Source organism: Seriola aureovittata, chromosome 23 (assembly GCF_021018895.1).
Source record: "Seriola aureovittata isolate HTS-2021-v1 ecotype China chromosome 23, ASM2101889v1, whole genome shotgun sequence".
In the NCBI taxonomy this organism is placed as follows: Eukaryota; Metazoa; Chordata; class Actinopteri; order Carangiformes; family Carangidae; genus Seriola; species Seriola aureovittata.
Window position 1 is genome coordinate 13,848,052 of NC_079386.1, and position 19,465 is coordinate 13,867,516.

The 19,465-nt window shown below is 41.3% G+C and overlaps 1 protein-coding gene across 2 annotated transcripts in view; it reads right to left on the reverse strand.

Moving 5' to 3' along the window:
- Positions 1 to 19,465, reverse strand: part of LOC130164115 (phosphofurin acidic cluster sorting protein 1) — a 58,519-nt gene that overhangs the window by 19,822 nt on the left and 19,232 nt on the right. For both annotated transcript variants that reach the window (XM_056368573.1, XM_056368572.1), the window contains exons 2-4: positions 6,903 to 6,990; positions 5,700 to 5,789; positions 3,822 to 3,947 (exon numbers count right to left, since the gene is read on the reverse strand). In XM_056368573.1, the coding sequence (XP_056224548.1) occupies positions 3,822 to 3,947; positions 5,700 to 5,789; positions 6,903 to 6,990 (304 nt within the window). The remainder of the gene's footprint in view (positions 1 to 3,821; positions 3,948 to 5,699; positions 5,790 to 6,902; positions 6,991 to 19,465) is intronic.

The following is a 19,465-nucleotide window of genomic DNA, read 5'->3' on the forward strand; positions in this document are numbered from 1 at the left end:
AGCAACTGCTCTCTCGGATGAGATGCATCATTTTAATCATGGTCTGTCTATACACACAGCGGGGAATAAACAGCGGACGACACATGATTAAAATAGCGTCACAGGAAGAGGAGAAAGAGGAGCGGAGTCAGACCAGAGAGACTGAAGGCTCTGCAGACAGAGACATACAGAGAGAGACAGGTTAGACAGCAGCAGGAGAAGAAATGAGGGCAGACAAGGAGCAGATGTCGAGGAGAGGATGATAACAGAACAAGGAGGCAAAAAAGAAAAAAAAAAGAAGGAGGCTGAAGAAGATAAACAAAAATAGCAGTCAGGGATTAACATAATCAAAGACCGACGACGACAACGGATAAAACGCGAACATGTGTGGCAGCAAAAAAATCGTTTTGGCTCTGCGGCTGCAGCAAACAGCAGCGTCACGTCTCTCCTGCGTGTGTGTGTGTGTGTGTGTGTGTGTTTGTGAGAGTGTGTTTGTGTATCTAAATGAATGACACCCAGCCTCTCTCAGCAAGTCTGGTCACACTCACGGAGTTAATGAAGTCTGAGCAGCTTATTATGGAGACAGCCTTAGCCACACATTAAGGAGAGACAATAGTGCTATACATCCATTCAGCTGGATGAGGTTCAGCTAACCTGCTGCACATGATTCGAGCGGCAGCTTTCTAAAAGCTCCTGCAGCTGCTAATTTCAACCATTTTCCAGTCAGAGAGACAATTATGCAAATCTGACAAGGCAAACATCACGAAGATGCAATGTGCATATTCATGAGAAACTGCTTTAATTTGACTTTTTTTTCTCTATTGCCGATTTTATCCATGAAGAGACTAAATCCACTGACGGATTTACTCCAGGTTCATGTCCTGAAACCCTGCGACAGCTTTTTAAAATTCATTTTAAAAAGGGCTAAACTACTGCTACTGCCATGACTAATGTGATGCATCACGTCGAACAGCAAGCAGTGAATTCCTTCCTAAAATATACTTTTATCACACGGATAATTACGGCTTTTAAATGGGACTATTTTCTCTCTCCATTACTGCACAGCATTAGGTGCTCCGCGTGGCAGAGAAGCAGCAGCAAGAAGTTATGCAAATCTAGTTAAATGGAAAAACAAAAAAATTACATGATGTTGCATTATTAAATCATGTCAGGGAGTGTGAGACTGCAAGAGAGACAAACAGGCAGCACAAGCCTCTGATTACTGAAGACTTATGAGTGCTGGTTACATAAACAATGAAGTGCTATTGCTTTAACGTCTCACTGAATTAGAAATGACTTATCGGAAAAGCAGAAGCAACCAGACAAAAACATTTTAAACCTTATCATTTTCATCTAATCTCAGCAACTTCTACTTCTTGTAAAATAATGGACTTTTAGTGGTGATATCATGGGGCACTTAAAAATAACAACTAGAAATAACATCCGCTCCTTTAACAACCTCCCTCCAGTGACATCACAGGAAACCTGTGACTTTAAGTGACACAATTTGTTGTGGAGTTCACAGTCTATACTGTGTGTATTAGCAACGCTTTAAAGCTGCCACACTATGGAACTTTTGAAAGAAGAAAAACACGTCTCTTACGGGTGAAAGGTGCAATTCATAATTGTTCAACTAAATACGCTCAGGGGTTTTGCTGCTACAGAATTATTTATTCTTGTTTAGTGCGGCTAATATTATCTAACTGTAGACAGATTCTGAGGAATTTTCCTGACTCTCGTTTTTTTTTTTCATCATATATGATGCTAAATGAAATTCTTGGCTGGTTTCGGACCACTGCAGAAAGAGAAAAGAATGACTGATAACAAAAACAAATTCAGCTTTATACTACATTTTAGGATGTCGAACATAAATGTGATGGAAGATTTTCAAGGTTTCACTTTGATAACATCTCAAATTTACAGGCAAAGGGGGTTCAACAGTTCATCCTCGCAGTCCCTGCTGGGTCAGTGGAAACTACCTGTCATATTAAAGAAACACAACGCCTTCAAAATGACATTTCTTTGCGACTTCGAATGAGAATGTACCAACTGAAAATCCGAGTGTGTCCCCTTTAGCATATTATTTTTCTGACACACACAGACACACACACACACACACACAGAGCTCCAGGCAGAATATGCAAACACTTTGTTTCGCTGTGGCTGCCAAGGAAATGAGTCTGAAGCTTTTGGTGCGAATGAGTCTGCATTTGTGTCCTTTGCCCTCTGTGAGGCACTTTGCAGCCAACCTGTCTGTGGAAACAGACCTCATGAATAAAATTTGACTTTACTTTACATGCAGGGACAGCCTTAGACGGCCAGAAGGCATCACCAAACTGCGGCACACTATTTTAGATAAAGAAGCCTTTTCATCAGGACTGGCATTTTGCCTTAGGGTTGTACTATACCAGCTTATTCTACAATTGGATTTTGTTTCATTTGCTTCTGATAAGAGACTCAACTAACTGTCGTTCCCGAAACCAAACCTGCCTCTTGATGAACTCTGTGTGTTCATCTCTGTGTTTATGTCTTTTTCTCTTCGTAAAGCGTTTTGCGGTGAGGTGTGTTATTCTGTAAATAATTACGACTTCACTCACAGACCAATCCTATGAAAGCCACCACGTGAGAGCCACCGCGTGCATGGCCAAGTACGCTAACACACATAGACCATGAATCACAACCCTTTTAAAACGGCTTCTTATTGTGGGAGACAGAGAATGCAAGAAGCTTTTGGCAGAAGAGACTGAAATTTAATGGGATGTTTGATTTATGGTGCCATTTATGGTGGCGGAGAAGAGAACGCTAGGCCAAAGATCAAAATCCGAGTTTGATTTTAAAGTGCACTCGCTTGAAATGAGTTTAGATGAAGGTTAGCGCTAAATAAGTTTCAAAAGGCAACCGCTGTGAATTAAATTCTCTGAATGATGGAGGAAATGTGGAAGGACAGATCTGCATGAGAAGCAGCGTGAGAGAAGATATTAGGCCGTGACGACACTTAGTGAAATGAAGTTAAACTCAGATTGGAAGGAAGCAGGAGGCAGAGGCTGCATGTTCAGGGAAATGAGCCTGGGACCGGTAGTTTGTTGGGTCAACAGCTCAGATCAGCAGGGACATTTGTCCGGCTGAAGAGGATGAGACTCCGCTGACTCAACAACTCACAGCTGACGTGCCCTCAGATACGCAGCTTAACCTCCATCTGCTGCTGTGGAGGTGTTCGCTGCTTAAAATACACTAAAATCTTCCGGGGGGAGTTGTAACAAGGAGCTTTGTGTTGGATGTATGAAGCCTTTCCTCCATCTCTCCTGCAAACGTCAATGAGTCCATTCGTTTGGACAACACTTTAAAGTGCAGTCACTCTGTGCTGTGTTGTTTCATGCTGCTTTTTGTTGTTAGTTTTTTTTTTTTTTTTTACAGCAGCAGATTAATTCAAGCCCATTTTCGATTGGAGATGGTGTCTGCATGAATCCAAAATTTTTGTTTGCAGCTGCAACGAGACGCTGTTCATCGTTACAGCAAATTACATCCTCTTGAAACAAAGACAGGAAGTCAAGATTCTCATTTCAGCTTCTCAGTTGTGAGTATTTGCTCATTTTTGTTCAGCTTATGTCACAGTAAACTGAATATTTATGAGTTTTAAACTGTTGAAATTGTGATGGGTAATTTTCCATAACTTTTATAGACTAAACATTTTATCGATTAAACTGACGAGCTAATAAAAATAAAATAATCATTGTAGACCCTAGTCGAGTTAAAAAACAAACGTTAGAGTTTGTGCTTCAGGTGTTATTTTTTAAATTCAATTTACTGTATTTACTGTTATTTCTAATAATAAGTTGTGATACCTCGGCCATGTTGATGAGGCCCAGGGCCAGCGTCTTGTATCCCAGGATGGTGCGGTTCTTGTATCGCTTCCGCCGCTGCAGCATGATCTGAAGCTTGTTGGCGTCCCTCTTGAGGAAGTGTGGATACTGCAGGTGCAAACAACACAGAAATACATACGTTAGAAAACCCAGCCAGAGGCAAAAATAGCTCACAGGTGGGTGACTCACTTGCGAGATGGGCTCAGAGCGATGAAGCGAAGACATTTGATTCCCAGGTCAGAATAATTGGGTCAACCTAACTGGCTCGTTGCATAAGGCATTCACACCCGCTGACCCGTCTCTGGCGTCCTGAAGTGTCGAACCACTTAGTCTCATCCGAACTATGACATAAGCCATTCATTAAGGATCTCACCGGCTGCGCTATAAATGGAACAAAACCAACTCCTGTAACATTGTTCAAAGACACGAAATCACTCCGCTGCTCGGTTTTAATAGGCTTCCTCTCCGCAGTGCTGCTGCTGTCGAAACTTTAATGTATAATATATAGCGTCTGGCTCAGTGCACCGGTAAAATCCAGAGAGAGAAACTCCCTGACCTTTTAGAAACATGGAAATTGGAAACGATGATTTAGAGCAGAGAAAACTCTCCTGGGAATTACATTCACCGTGCTCAGGCTGAATGCACAGAGAGAGTGAATGTTAGACGCTGTATGTGAGCAGCGCTGATGTATGCAGAGGTCTTTAGTGCGCGCAGCATCTCCGCACATGTGTGACAAAGACGAAGCCTTTCACGTGTTTCTGAGCAAAAGCAAATCAGTAGATACCGATTTGGTTCAACACGGTTTGTGACAGAAACGGAGGCTTCACACAAAATAAATCCAACTGCATAAAAACTGCATAACGTACAAAAACTCATGAATATAGTCCGTCCAAGATCTAAGGGCATTTTTGTTTGATTATTGTGACTGAGAATGAATTTTAATGGCTTGTGATAATAAATATTCTTAGTCACTTCACGATAAATTGCATTAATATATTCAATAATGGAAATGAACTGTGAAAAGTTTTGACTTTTCCCTGGCTGTATGGTCCATCACAAGGTTGACATTTGTGTTTATGGACCCTGAATCAGGTGTTCAAGGTGTGTCATGTTGTGTTGCCAACCATGTACAAAAACAAGCAACACCTGTACAAGCACTAGGAGAAGAAAACCTTCAACTGTGATGACGAGCAAGTTTGTTTGTAAAGAAACAAAGCATCATATTTATTTGACCTTTGCCCCTAGCGTTTATGAAATGGATTCTTCTGTAGCAGAAAACAGCAGTGATGAAACTGACTTGCTTTCTTCTAGTTTGACTCTCAGTTTTTTGCACAAGATTTAATTTGGATTGTTTTTTTAAAAATACGTTCTTGCAAATATTGCAGATTGACTTTTGTGTTTCTTTATTTTTTTAGTTCAGAAAATGACCAATTCCTGGATGGACTGGGCAAAGCTTTTTTTTTGGTGGTGGTGGTGGGGTTTCATCTGCTCCTTTGCAAACAGAACTTTTTATTCTCTAAATATTTTATCACCCTCACTGTTCACAGAGAATAATTCCACCTCTGATCAGAGCTGTGCATCACATATGGTGGCCCCTGTGATCTTCTACAAAAAAGCAGGTACATGACACCTGCCCCCAAAATTTTTACATATTTCAGCTCGACATCAAAACTTAATTTATCTGTTTTTTTTTTTTTTTAGAGCTAGAGAATGTGTTGATGTGGGTACTGATGCATCAAAGACATCAAAGCTTATTATTTTTGTCCATTTCTGTTGGAAGTACAAAAACACCACGAGAGCAAAGTTTTTGTCTGCTTTTGACTGACGGGCACCTGACCTCTCTGAACCTTTTGTCTTTACCTGCAGGGAGAAGGTGAGCTGCAGGTCGGTCTCTGTCAGACCCGCTGCGGACAGCAGGATCTCGTTGGAGCGCAGGATTCGCTTGGAGCCCTGAGGAGGCGACAGGAGGAGGAGGAGAGACGGAGACAAAAAGACAGAGCATCATGAGAGCCAAGAAACTCTCATCAACCACATGCAGTGAGAGGAGTGAGGGAACAAAGGAGGATGAAAAAGGAGATGAAACTGACTGATACGAGGGAGCAGAAAGGGAAGACTGAGCAAGTGGAAGAAGAAATGAAACAGCTTAAAGTGTCTCATGTCCCAGAAACAGAGAATTTACTGGTTAAAAAAAAAAAAATGGAGATCATAAAGACTGAAAACAACTGGGGAGTGGAGAAACAACATTAAAAATTTAACCATCTTAAACTGTTTATTAAAAATAATAATTATAAACTATCAATTTAGGACCAGGTGGAGAAAACAGCAGCAAGAAAACGGATTCAGAAATTTGAATTCGGACACAAATCAGAGACAAAGAAGAGTATATATATATATATATATATATATATATGAACAACATCACTGCACTGGATATTCTGAGGAAACAACATTTAACTTAATACTTAAAGAAAGATGGAAACATCTCCGAATCTCTCAAGAATACGGGGAAAGTAATTTACTGTACACGCAACTGTGGAGAAGTGGCAGACAGTGTTTTTGGCTGTAAAGGAAGAGAGGGAAGTGTGTGTCCACATCCAATAACCTGACTCAACAAAACAACGACCAACAAAACAGAAATAGAAAACAAAAAAGTGCTAAGTTTGTGGTTTATTCAGCAGCATTTCAACATCCACTGGTCTATCGGTTTGGCAAACTCAGTCAAAGTGAAATTCAAGTCTTTAAGTCCTAAAATACGATTTTGCTGATTAAAGCTAAAGAAATAATTGTTGAATTAAAGCTGAGTCTGATTTAAATGATCAACTATGTCACCAGCAAGACTTTTATTTATTTCCAGGAGAGTTTCATCAGACATTACAAACATTAATTAAATAATCGTACATTCAGCTGGAACTGCTTTTTTATATCATGAAAACTAAAATCTATTTGCGGTTGACTTCAATTATGTTCTTAACTAATCCTGTCATTTTTGTTTGCCTTCAAATTCAGACTTAGCAACAAACAGTTTTAGCAGTTAGGGATCGTTTTGTACGTTTAGTCTCGTACCTGCAGTTTGACGGCGATCACCACCGAGGTGAGATCTTTATCCAGCTCCTTCAGCATGATCAGCTTCTTCAGAGTCAGATTGAACAGCCTGTGGAAAACACACAATAAGACTGAAATTAGATTTATTGTTCATTAGCCGTCTCTTCACACTACAAGCGACATGATCAACAAGTCATCAGAGGTCCGTCCGTTCTTTATATCGAGCTGAGCGGATCAACGTATGGACAGTTTACAAGCCAAGATTATATTCATCAAATCAACACCTGTCAATATTTCTCTGCTTCTTTTCCCTTCTTATATAAATCCCTGTGATAAACATTAGTTCCGCCTGGAAAAATGCAAAATGGATGAGAAGCTGTCGACATGTAGCGAGAGCTTCCCAGTGAAACATTTGCAATTCATCTCCAAAACAAAGCTTGGATTGACGTTAAGCTCTGAAAACATTTTTTTTTTTAAATTTCTTGTGTTAATTTTTGATTCATGATGCCTAAACAGAGCTTAGCTGGGCGCTTACTGTGAATCATGTGAATGAAACTGCATGAAAACAATTTAAAAGCATAAAAGGCATCAAAACTTTGTAGACCTGTATATCTTTTGTTCCATATGATCAGAACGTAACAGACAAAAACAAGATATTAGGGAGCCAATATGAGACTAATGTCCTTTTGTACTGTCCTTGAAAAATAAAAGTGGATCAGTCACATCGGGCTGAAACCCTATCCATGTAAAATGGTCAGAATCGGGAACGATACTGATCCAGTGGCTCAAACTATGAAAAATATATTTGAAATCCACCATTTTAATTAAAAAACAGGTACGCAAGTGAAATATACAAGGGCATCCTGGAGCAAATGTGGACATGATGGTGTGAGTCTTAAAACCTTGTAATCCTGGTAATCTGTCATCCGCCTCCTGCTCCATCTTTACTTTGTATAAAAAGTTTAGTGCAGCTTTGTGTTTTGTTGGATGACAAGCTGTTAAAAAAAGAAATTCAATTCAGCCCACGATGGGACTGAAAATGGTTTGCTATTTTTGTAAGTGTCATCAGTGCGAAAACACACACAAACAGAATTATGTTGGATTTCTTCCATTTGACAGTCATTGAAAAAACAAGAGATTGTGCAGGTACAACTTGTGTCTCGGCCACAGGTTTCCTAATGTTTAAAACACACAAAAAAAGCAACACTACGCAGACATAAGGCGCGCACACACAGAGACAGGAACGCTTAAAGTGTTCAAAAACACAGAGACGTACAAGACCAGAAGCACTTAAAGAACTGAAATGGATTCAGAGAAAAGACACACACCCCACACCCAAACAGCAGCTGTGCAGCCAGGGGGGTCAGTCTGTTCAATAATTCATCTCCAGGGCTTCAGAGACAGAAAGTGAACCACCAAAATAGAGCTGCCGGCTGGGGGGGAGTCAAGAGGAGATAGGGAGAAAACAAAGGAAAAAACAAACCAAAAAAAAAAAATAAAAAAAATAGACATTATGTCAAAGAATGATACACAGGAAAAAGGCCAAGTCAGGCAGGCTGACAAAGGACCAGAGAGACAAAAGAGAAGGAAAAGACAGGGAGGGAAGACAGAAGAAGAAAAAAAGATGTAGAGATAGGAATGAATACAAAGAGGAGGAAACAACAAGCAGTCAAACAAAGAGGAGAGAAGAGAGGGAGGGAGAAAAGAGACATGAAAATTGAGGGAGACATCAACAGAGAGAATAGAGATGTGGGGATGACAGTGGCAGACACAATGTGTTGACAGAGGAAAGATGTGAACTGTCTGACATTAGAATATAAAAAAAAAAAAGAAAAAGGTGGGTGTTTTTCCAGGACACGTAGAACAAGGGATACACAGGACAAATTGTTGGTTCCAGCTTCTCAAATGTGACGATTTGTATATGCACTCACATAATAATCCTTTTTAATATGATTAGAGTGACTACAAAATATCAACCAACAGTCTCTGATGAAAAGACTCACCCGAAAAGCCCACAGCCAAGACAAGGACAGGGGGTTATATGATGACATCTAGACACAAGTGCTGATACACAGACACACTCCAGCTTCCAATGCAACCTCTAATGGCGACTGGAAAGATTAAAGGCAGCCAGAGTGGACAGAAAAATTGCAGCCCCTGATCCAAACACACCTCTCCACCCTCAGCTCCCTCTCATCTCACCTGAGCCCGCCTCCAAATCCACCCCACTTACTGCCTTTCATCTTTCTTTCAGCGCTCGCATCCCAACACTGAAATGGACAAGTCCCCCCCCCCCCGACTACTGATGCAACCAGTGAAAAAACTCGGCGACAAACACCGAGGGCCCTTCTCCTCAAAGCCCAAGGCTTTCCAGCACAAGATCAAAGTGGCCAGGAGAGGTTAAACCTATGAATAAAAACAAATCAATTTTTTTTTTCTCTCTCTGATAGAGGAGAGAGCAGCTAAGTGCAGCTTCTGCTTTCACCTGCTGGAGCCGAGTGGAATGAGTCAAGATGGAGAGGGGGGCCGGGTGCCAGGGGTCGATTTGGGACGGGACCGAAGCACCTGAGGAAAACCATTATGGAGGCAGGGGGTGACGGCGGGAGGGAGAGGGGACACTCAGACCGAAAGATATAAGCACAGGAAGATAAAAACAGAGAACCGGGCGACTTTTGAACTGTCGCATTTCTAAATCAAGATCACATCTCCTGCTGTTTGAAGGTAAAAAGCTTTTGTTGTTGTTGTTTGCGACTAAATAAATAAATCTATTCCGTAGTTTCTGGAGGAAAAAGTTTCCACTCGTCAGAGAAGAAGCTAAATTCCAGCCACACCAGCTTATTTGAACTACTGCTTAAAGCAACTTACATACAGCAGCTACACTCTGGTATTAACACACAGTGTGTTACATGGTTTATACTAAAACGTGAACAGAAGTCCATCTGTTATTTCAGTGGGGCAGTTTGATGCGGTTTGTATGATGTCAGTCTCTTTTATTACATCATTTGGCTTTATCTGCTCTGTAGCTCGTTTTCCCTCCCAGGGTGGGATCGATCAGGAAGTTGACGAGACATTCACTGCTCATGACACCGCTGGGGCCTTCGTCATCGGACGTCGTGGCTGAGGGTTATGGCTGTTGGAGGGTCCTAAAACTCCTCGAACGTAGGGTGCTGAATCCACGCAGAGTCAGGGCTGCAGAGATGCTAAAAAAAAAAATCGAAGCATGACCTCTTGATTTACCGCAGCTATGAGGTGTAGTAAACAACTGTCCGGTGGGTCATTACTTGCATGATGTAGCGACTGAACGGATTCAAAAATTTCCCATGAGATAAACTTACAGTAAATAACCAGACAGTACTTCATTGTTACTCAGTAAATGGATGCGAGTACCAGTGGGATTTCTGCAGAAGTCTACTTCTGCAAAGGCTGAAACACAAGCCGTCCATTAAAGCTTCATGCAGGAATTCACTTTTCTTCTCTTCCACTATCAGCTTAAGGATCAAACATCTCTTTACCAAAGGAAACAGCTGACAACAGAAGCAACACAAGCAACGCGAAGAAAACCTTTTCATGAGTAACGCGTAGAAAGATGAACGGAAAGATGAAGGATGGAGACGATAGACTACCATGGTCCTTAGGTGCTGTTTTTATTAATTCTCTGACACTTCTCATGCAGGGAAACTACCAGGGGCATCTTGGCTACCAACCACTGTACCCGCTGTAAATCTCTCTGGATGAGACTATCAGCCCAGTGCTTAAAAAAAAAAATCCACACAGCTCCAGCATTGTCTCCCACACAGTTGCAGTACTTATCATCATAGCTGACGAGGGGAATCACATGGTAAAGGTCAAAACAGTCCGCCTGCCACGGACGCTTCCTCTCCAGTCCAGTTCTCACTCCTCTGTCCTGTCTCCTCGACAGCCTGTCACTGCACCTCGACAGTCGCTACGCATTATTATCAGTCTGAACAAAAGGACGGAGACGAGCAGGAGAGGATTCAAAAGGAAAATAAAACGGGTGTAGGACGGTAAGGTTAGGGTTAGGCCGGTACAGTAACTGGGAGGATTTCATTGTGCAGCAAAGAATGGAAACATGTGAAGCACAGCATTGTCTTTCTTGCACAAATAATTACAAATCTGGTTCCACACCACAACAGCTGGGATATAATTATAGGCTGCAAAGCACAATGGAAAGAACAACAAACCTATTTGTCTTTTAGTGAGTCTAGCTAAACCAGGATTTGGATTCATTCCTACTGGGACAAAACTCCCTTTGGGCTCAAATATGATATTAGCATTCCTGTTTGAAGAAATAATGCCAATAGAACGGCTTTATTTATTCATCTAGTGAATGTCAAAAAAGCATTTCTGCAGCTATATCCACAGTAGCGGAAAAGAGGCATATAATAACAGAGAAGATACATGTGTTTTTAAGTGTTGTACAAAAGGAAGTTGAGAGTTCAAAGCTGAGTTTTGAGTGGAGTATGAAGTGGAGTGGATATAAGCAGGGCTGCAACTATTAGCTTCATTACTTATCAGATTATATGCTTGGTTAATCATCTTGGTCTATGTGTCTGAAAACACTTAAAGATCACAATCACAATTTTCTCTTAAAGCCCAGTGTGACATCATCAAATCGCTCGTCTTGTCTAATCACATATTATTACATCAGACAGAGAAAAGCAACAAATCCTCACAAGTGTACTGATTGTCAATCTACAGATGCAATTAATTGAATAAGTGTTTCTGGCAAAATTACATATTAGGGGGGATATGACAGTATAAAGCTGGTGCAATTCTTCATTTTTCATATTGTCAACAAATCCCATAGAAAGACTAAAACCAACAATGTGTTAGTCTGTGTCTTAGAGGTCTCTGACATCCTGATGCTACCTGTGGCACTCGGCCCCGCCCATTTATTCCTACTTAAATCCTAAAGCTTTAAAAATAAATTTATATATAAAGAGAGAGAGAGAGAGAGTAAAAACATCTCTATAACTTCCTAAAACAGCAGGGCATTGTAATTTTTATCCAACAGTTTTGGTGGGGACTATTCTCAGTGGAGGATTAATACACATTTGGTGCTCTAATAATGAGTATCCAGTCAGCAGGACAGTGAATGTGGGACGGAGTCAAAATAAACTACGGGGCCTGAGTTCAGTGTCGTAAAGGAACAGTGTGGTTCATTTTCAGACATGTTTGGACAACAGTGGAGCCTTATGGCACAGAGGAATAAACAGTGTTAGGCTTTGATTACCCAGACTGTACTTGTGTCATTAGTACATTGTTGGTTGAGGTCTTATAGGATAAACTTAATGCAGCTGCAAATAAAGTAGTTTCAACAGGGTTAGTAGTTTAAGTAGTTTAAGTAGTACTTATTCAAAAGTGTACTGAACTGACGTTAAAAAGCTTTCCTGTGGTTTTCTAAACACACACGGTCTGGAACCTACAGAGGATTAAAACAAACGGTTAAAAATCTTAGTAGAAGCCTTTTCACATCTGAAAGTCAATACCTGTGTGACCTACTGGGAAAAGCCACAACTTCCCTTGTAAGACATGCGTCGACACATTTCTCCTTACAACACAGTAGTTTCACTTCTTCTAATGTGTATGTCAGGAAATTTACAAACTGTAGTTCCAAAGAAGAGGAGATTATGAATATTCGGTACTTGTGAGGGTGTCAGCAACATCGTTTCACCACATGATATATTGGATTAATCGAGAAGTTAACTGGCAAACAATTCACCTACTACAATTGTGATAACCAGTAATAGTCGTTTATTTATTAAAGACATTTATCAAGCAAAAAAAAATAATAATATTGAGTGTTTAAAGATCATTGTGGGCTCTGGGAGTGGTAACTAATAGATTCATCTACGACTGCACCTAATGATCATTTTCATCTTTAGGGAACAGTTCAAAACCACGCCATTGGCTCTGAAGCAACACGTAGAGCTCTGGGAACATTTAGGGGGAATTTTTCACATTTTTGTAAATTCACTGTTTTAATCGATCTGATGCAATATTGGATATCAAAGTTCCCACGTGGGATCTTCATCTATGCCCTTGTTCTGTGTTGTGAAACTGTGCTACACGATTGCTACAATATTACATAATGAAAGACAAGAATGAGACAAGAGCACACGTTGAGAAAGTCTCCTGTCCGCAGGGTGTGTGTGTGTGTGTGTGTGTGTGTGTGTGTGTGTGTGTTGGTGAGCGAGACAAAGTGTGTGTGTTTGTGTTTGTTCTCAGTGGGTTACTGAGTGCATCAATTTGGCATAGAAAGTCCCCGTGGTTCTTTTGGACAAACAGGAGGAAGACCTCAATGTCTGACTCACCATCACCGAATACATGTTGAATGCCCTTTTGGCTGATGACGCCTCGTGTTTTCCCAGCAGTCACTGCTGTTTATTTGTTTATTTGTTTAGGGAAGAAGGCAGGGGTGGATGAAAGGAGGGAGCTGACGGAGGTAGAGAGCAGTTCGATAATGTCCGTGGGAAGATTGACCTCTGACATTCTGGAAAGGCCAGTCTCTGAAGAAACACAGACAGCGTGTTTATCAAAGACGCCGAATGTGGTCGGCGGCACAGAAATACGGGTCATGAAATATCAAAGTAGCGAGTTGAAGCGAGATGCAAAGATAAGTCTTCAGCCTTGACTCAGTTAGGGCTCAATTTAGTGATATATCTGTCAGTTGTGGGTTTTTTTCCCCCCCGAATGAACTGAATTCTCGTTAGTCTATGAAACGTCAAAACAGAATGAAAAATGGCGCTCACAATTTCACAGGATGACTGTATGACTGAATGTAAAAAGTTAGCAAATTTTGAGCCAAGGTAAACAACACTTAAGAAGATACAAAATGCCAGCACAAAAAGAAATTTGAAGCATCTCTTTAAATGCAAAAGAAAGGCCACTTCATTAGCTTCCTAAAATGTGACAAAGTGTGAAAAACGTAACAGAAGATCCTCACGCTTTAGAAGCAACAACTACAAAATGTTTGGCGTTTTTGCACGATGAATAACGAAATGTTTTCTGCCGAGCAGTTAATGTATTAACTCACTAATGATTCCAGCATCAGATCAAACCACGGAGCCAGAGAGAGTGACTGGAGAGACTGTGAGATTATGTCTAAATGTGTGAGAATATACTGTAAGTGTGTGTGTGTGTGTGTCTAAATGCATGAGTGTGTGTGTGTGTGTGTGTGTGTGTGTGCGTGCAGGAGGGGTGGGTGGGTGTGAATTCCTGTGGCTTTAAGTGGAAGGTGCCTATGGTTCCCTTGACAACAGTCCATCATGGGAGGTTTGACCTTGCCATGTCATAGCAAAACAACACAATACAGTCTATCACACCGAACTCCACGCCCTGTCCTCTCATTCATTTTCTTTTAACCCTTCTTCATATTTACTCTCCTGCCCTCTAACCCCCCCACAACACCTCCTCATCTCCTCTTTCTCCTTTTAATGGCCTTTACCTTTCCTCTTACCCCACATCACCCGTCCTCCTTCCTCCTACTCTGCTCGTCTTTCTCCCCTTTTCCTCCTGACATCAGAGCTTCGTCTCCTCCCTTACGGAAGGACAGTTCCTGTCGTCCTCCCTCCCTTATGTAACGGTAAGTCAACTCTTCTCCTTCCCAGTAGCGCCCGCTCCACCCCATCTCCTTTCCTTAAGTAAAAACTCTTCCCTCCCTCCTCCCCCAGGTAATTGTGATCAATGGCGTCGCCGGATCTGTCGTTGAGAGGAAGAATAAGAGTCGTACCCTCCTTCTTTATTAGCTCCCCTTGCTCTTCTCCTCCAAACTCATTATCATTCCATTACATGGATTAGTCTGTGCCCTGACACACAGCCGGGCCAAACCTTGCTCATTTTGGACAGTGCAACACACACACACACACACGCACGCACACACACGCACACACACACACACACACACAGTGAGATCCAATATCTTAAAGATGATAGAAACGATACTCTGAATAAATCCAGATCATCATTATGTCAGGTGAATTCAAGGCCAATGTTTTTTAATGTCATAATCTTAAATCCAGTTAAAGCAAGTAAAGAGCCACATCAATGAAAATACAGAGATCTAATATTAGTGAAATCAAAGCTACAGATAGAAGCTAATGGATGCTAATGGGTGTAACATCGAGCGGCTCTAATCAGTATGACGATATCAATACAAATAATTTCCCAATATCAATATTGGTAACTGCATAGCAAATGTATGCACAATTACACATAAAATAAAGAGGTGTTCAAAGAAGCATCATGGAAGGAAAGTTTCCAAGTACGTGAATGTTCCTTTTTAGGAAACCGCGTTACCACGAAATAATTACACAACTACATGAAAACAGAAGCAGTACATGCCGTTTATCATAGGATGGATTACCTAAAATATGTCGAGCCAAAAGCAGATCAGCCTTGTGAAACGTTGTATAGACTAAAGATAGAAAAACAGCGGCTCGGCCGACGCGCAGCAGAGCTGTGTTGTCAGTCTAAACCTTCATCATGTGTTGTTCTGAGGACAGTGATGAAAAGGGAACAAAAAGAGTCCATGTGACAGTTCGACTGAGAGATTGACAACGGGACCGAGAGCTCTCTGACAGATTATTTAAAAGCTCTCAATTTAAGTGATGGGCCTGTAGTAGGGCTTGATAACAACGAATGTAATAATGACATGTTTTTTAATACATCAAGGAATGATTTCATAACTCATCTATGCTAATTTCTGATTATAAAAACATATAAAAGGACCTACTCTACATCATTTATTTAAAGTGCATTTCCATAAAAACTTTTTTTGTGTATTATGTTCCAGAAAATATATTTCTGTGTATGTATAGTTGACAAATACCTCGTACTTTTCATATGTGATGCAGAAAAGTTGGCAAACATTACTTTTAATGGAATCCCAGCCACAGGCTTACGCAAACACTCAAACAGAAACATGCATCACATGACACATGACACATGCCACAGGCATAGCTGAGAGTTAATCACACACAGACATATAGGGGATAACTCATACACCAGAAAGTGATCAGTGTGTGTTTGTGCGTTGTGTGTTCCCAGTGTAAGCACTTGGAGTGAAGTCGGCCAAACCCAATTTCCCCTCCGTCCATTTATTTGCCACCTCTCCAGAGTCACTTTGATCCGAGTAGATTTACAGCAGAGCTCAGTTGCCTTCACGCACAGACACGCACGGATGTGGCGTACGTGCGCACACACACACACACACACACACACACACACACACACACACACACACACACACACACACACACACACACACACACACACACACACACAAATAAAAGGAAAAAACAACCCAGAGAGATACAGGAGAAAGTTGTCGAATGTTCCACCCTAAAAACTGGAGATGATCCAATACTGATGAAACCAAAACGGTAGACTTTGATGTTTGTGTGTTAGTTTGAAAGTGTGTGTGAGTGTGTGATTTTCAAGAGAGGAGGTGGGAGCTGATGTGGCTTAAAACCTCACAAGGGTGGGGGGGTTTGATCCCGAAGCCCTCAATAAGCTTATCGGTGGCCTCCATACTCTAACCCCTCACACACTTATATACACATTAAAGCTCTCACAACACACGCGCACACACACAGGCACAGTGAGGACATAAAAATAAATATGTTCATTCCAATTAACGTGTGCATGAAATCAAGAGCAGCCATAAGCAGACGCAGGCGAACACTGTGTAAAGACCGAGAGGCAGAACGAGCTAGAGAGAGAATAGAAGAAAGGGAGAGCGAGTCAACAGTTTCTTGTAGTGTGGCCCCTCACAGGCAGCAAAAATAACAAGCATTCGGTTCCTCACTAACAACAGTCTTAAAATAGCTTTGGCTGAGTGGAGACAGCCTGTAAAGATGTCAACAGTTTGGCAGAGCAGCGCTGAATAATTTTTCCTCCTCTTGCTTTTATATTAAGATGTAAACAGCATAACTTTTCTGAAAACACATCTCAGGCTCTCAATGTACATTATTACAACAGAGGATGAGTGACAGCGCAACGTGAGCGTGAATCCTGTGAAGTGTAACGCCGTAACTGTGCCTCCGTCGGAGGAACGAACCCTCCGTCTGGTTAATATTTTATATTTGCAATTTGTTGGTAGTGTAGAAAAATTGTGCATCTATGTGTGACAGTGATGCAAGGTGAGCTTGTTTAGCTCTGAAGGATTCTGCCCGGCAACATATGAAAATATGTCGAGTAACACTGGGTCCACAACTACAGGGAAAAATGAGCCCAATTCGTGTTATAAAGTGAGAACTGGCTCTTAGACTCACACATTTACTGTCATTTCACTTCTTTAGTCATTGAACACCTTGGACTCACTCAAGTCTGCCGTGATGAAAGAAAAAGGGTTGTAGGAGCAGAAATGAGGATCCAGTTTATCTTCTAATCCTCTACTGTGGCCAGACAGACACAGACACTGTCAGCACTGATTTTACTCCAGTGCTGAGAGAAGCAAAACATGCTGGATACAAAAATAGTTGCTGAAAAAAAGTCAAATCTCAGCAAGAATTAGCCTAGTTTTGTTCAAAAACCACTGTCATGAGACTGAATTTATACAATTTAATGACCTGATCGCACCAACCAGCAACAAAATTCTTGACGGCATTGCTAACAAGTCACTGTTAAATGAGGCTAGCTTACGCTGTGTAGGTGTGTTGGTATCTTTAGAAATTTTTGACTGCAGAGAGTTGATCCCAGCATTAGCATCAGTGCGTCACAACTGTTGATAATCGGTGCTACAAAAACATTTCGGTGGGTACCAAAATAAAGTTCACTGGCCGAAGAGCATTTTCAAGGTCATATTTGCTCCAATTAGATCTGAAATCCAGACTTTCCAGAACTTGGTGAAATGGACATCTGGCTACATGAAATCAACAAATAACCGGGGACCTGAAGTCGCCTTCACTCTCTCTGAAACCCACTCTATAGGAGCACAACCTGCCTGCGGGGTAGAATGAGTCATAAAGCTCTGCAGTCCGCTCTGCTCATCATCCATGACCCTCTAACAGCTCTGTGGCAGCCAATGAGCTGCTGGAGGAGGCGGGACGTTGCGTTGCCTAAGACATCAATCAGTAGGGAGAGAAATTGCATTAAGTCTAAAGATGGAGGTTGGAGCAAAACTGAGAGATAGACCACTGTGGATGTGTGTGTTTATAGGCGATACACCCCTGGCCTGGTCTTACAGATAATTAGGATGCTGGTCACAGCAGCAGTCTGACTCCAGTGAGGCTGAGGCTTCCTCCTTCCTCGCCTACAGTGGTGCAGAAGACTAATGCTCCAGTAACATAAAAATGAATAGGCAATACAGCAGGACAGTCTGGCAAACACTATTACTGAGATACTCGGTGGTTCTGTTTATGCCGCTCTGTTTTTAATCTACGTTGGAGGAGCAGGTTTCTCCATAAAAGGGACAGAAAAGCAGCATTTTTTCTAATTCTCATTTCTCTGAAGAGGCTCTTTTCACGCTGGAGTTTAGGTTTAAACTTTAATTTACAGCCAGATGAAACACAGAGCATAAACAGCCTTGAATGCCACAACATAATACATGAAAGAATATGCTAAAAACATGCTAAAACTAATCATGCAAGGTCACTTAAAATTCAAGGTACACTATATCAACCGGCCTGACATCATCATCAATGGTTCAGACATCATCACCATCATCACACGGATTAAACTGAGGGTTTAGACCGGGCCGGGTTGGGATTAAATTCAAGATGAGCTGCAGAATTTGGAGTCAAGGATTTGGTTTACAAAGGCGGAGGCATGTCAGGAATCGTTCACGCCCACAGAGGTTGAGTGCTTGATTCTCAATAGGATTTTAAATGACTCAGTAAAAATAAATAGTTACATATCAGATGCGTGTGGGAGGAATCGTATTTAACATCGGGTGACTCATGGAGAAGGAGATGACGTGATTTCATTTGATGAACAATTTTGTTTCCAAAAAAAAAAAAAAACATGGCTGCACCTGTGTAGCAGTGTTTCGGATTATGGCAAATAAAATCTAACATTTAAGTGTCAAACACTCATCCTGTAATCCCATCCCAAATCTATAAACCAAAAGCTCCTAAATTCAACCCAGCACAATCTGATTTAAACCCAATCACCCATTTTTTACAGCTTCAAAATGGCTTTACTGAATGTGTTGTAAGGAAATTTTAATGTTAGACCAACACAATCAAAGATTTAACTGTTTATAGTCATATAAAGTCCGTCTGATAAGAAGTTTGTTCATTTAAGTGTGTGTGTGTGCAGTTTCTGAAAATAGTGACAACCCCACTTTGGTGATATTCTTGTTCAGAAGCAACTGTTTTTGATCGGAGGGGAAACGTCTGGATGATGTGCTGTGAACTTTGAGTCTCACACACACACACACACACACACACACACACACACACACACACACACACACACACACACACACACACACACACACACACACACACACACACACACACACACACACACACACACACACACACACACACACACACAGTACACACAGCAGCAGCCCACCAGTTTATAATTTCTCCCCATTTACAGTCGGTATACACTTG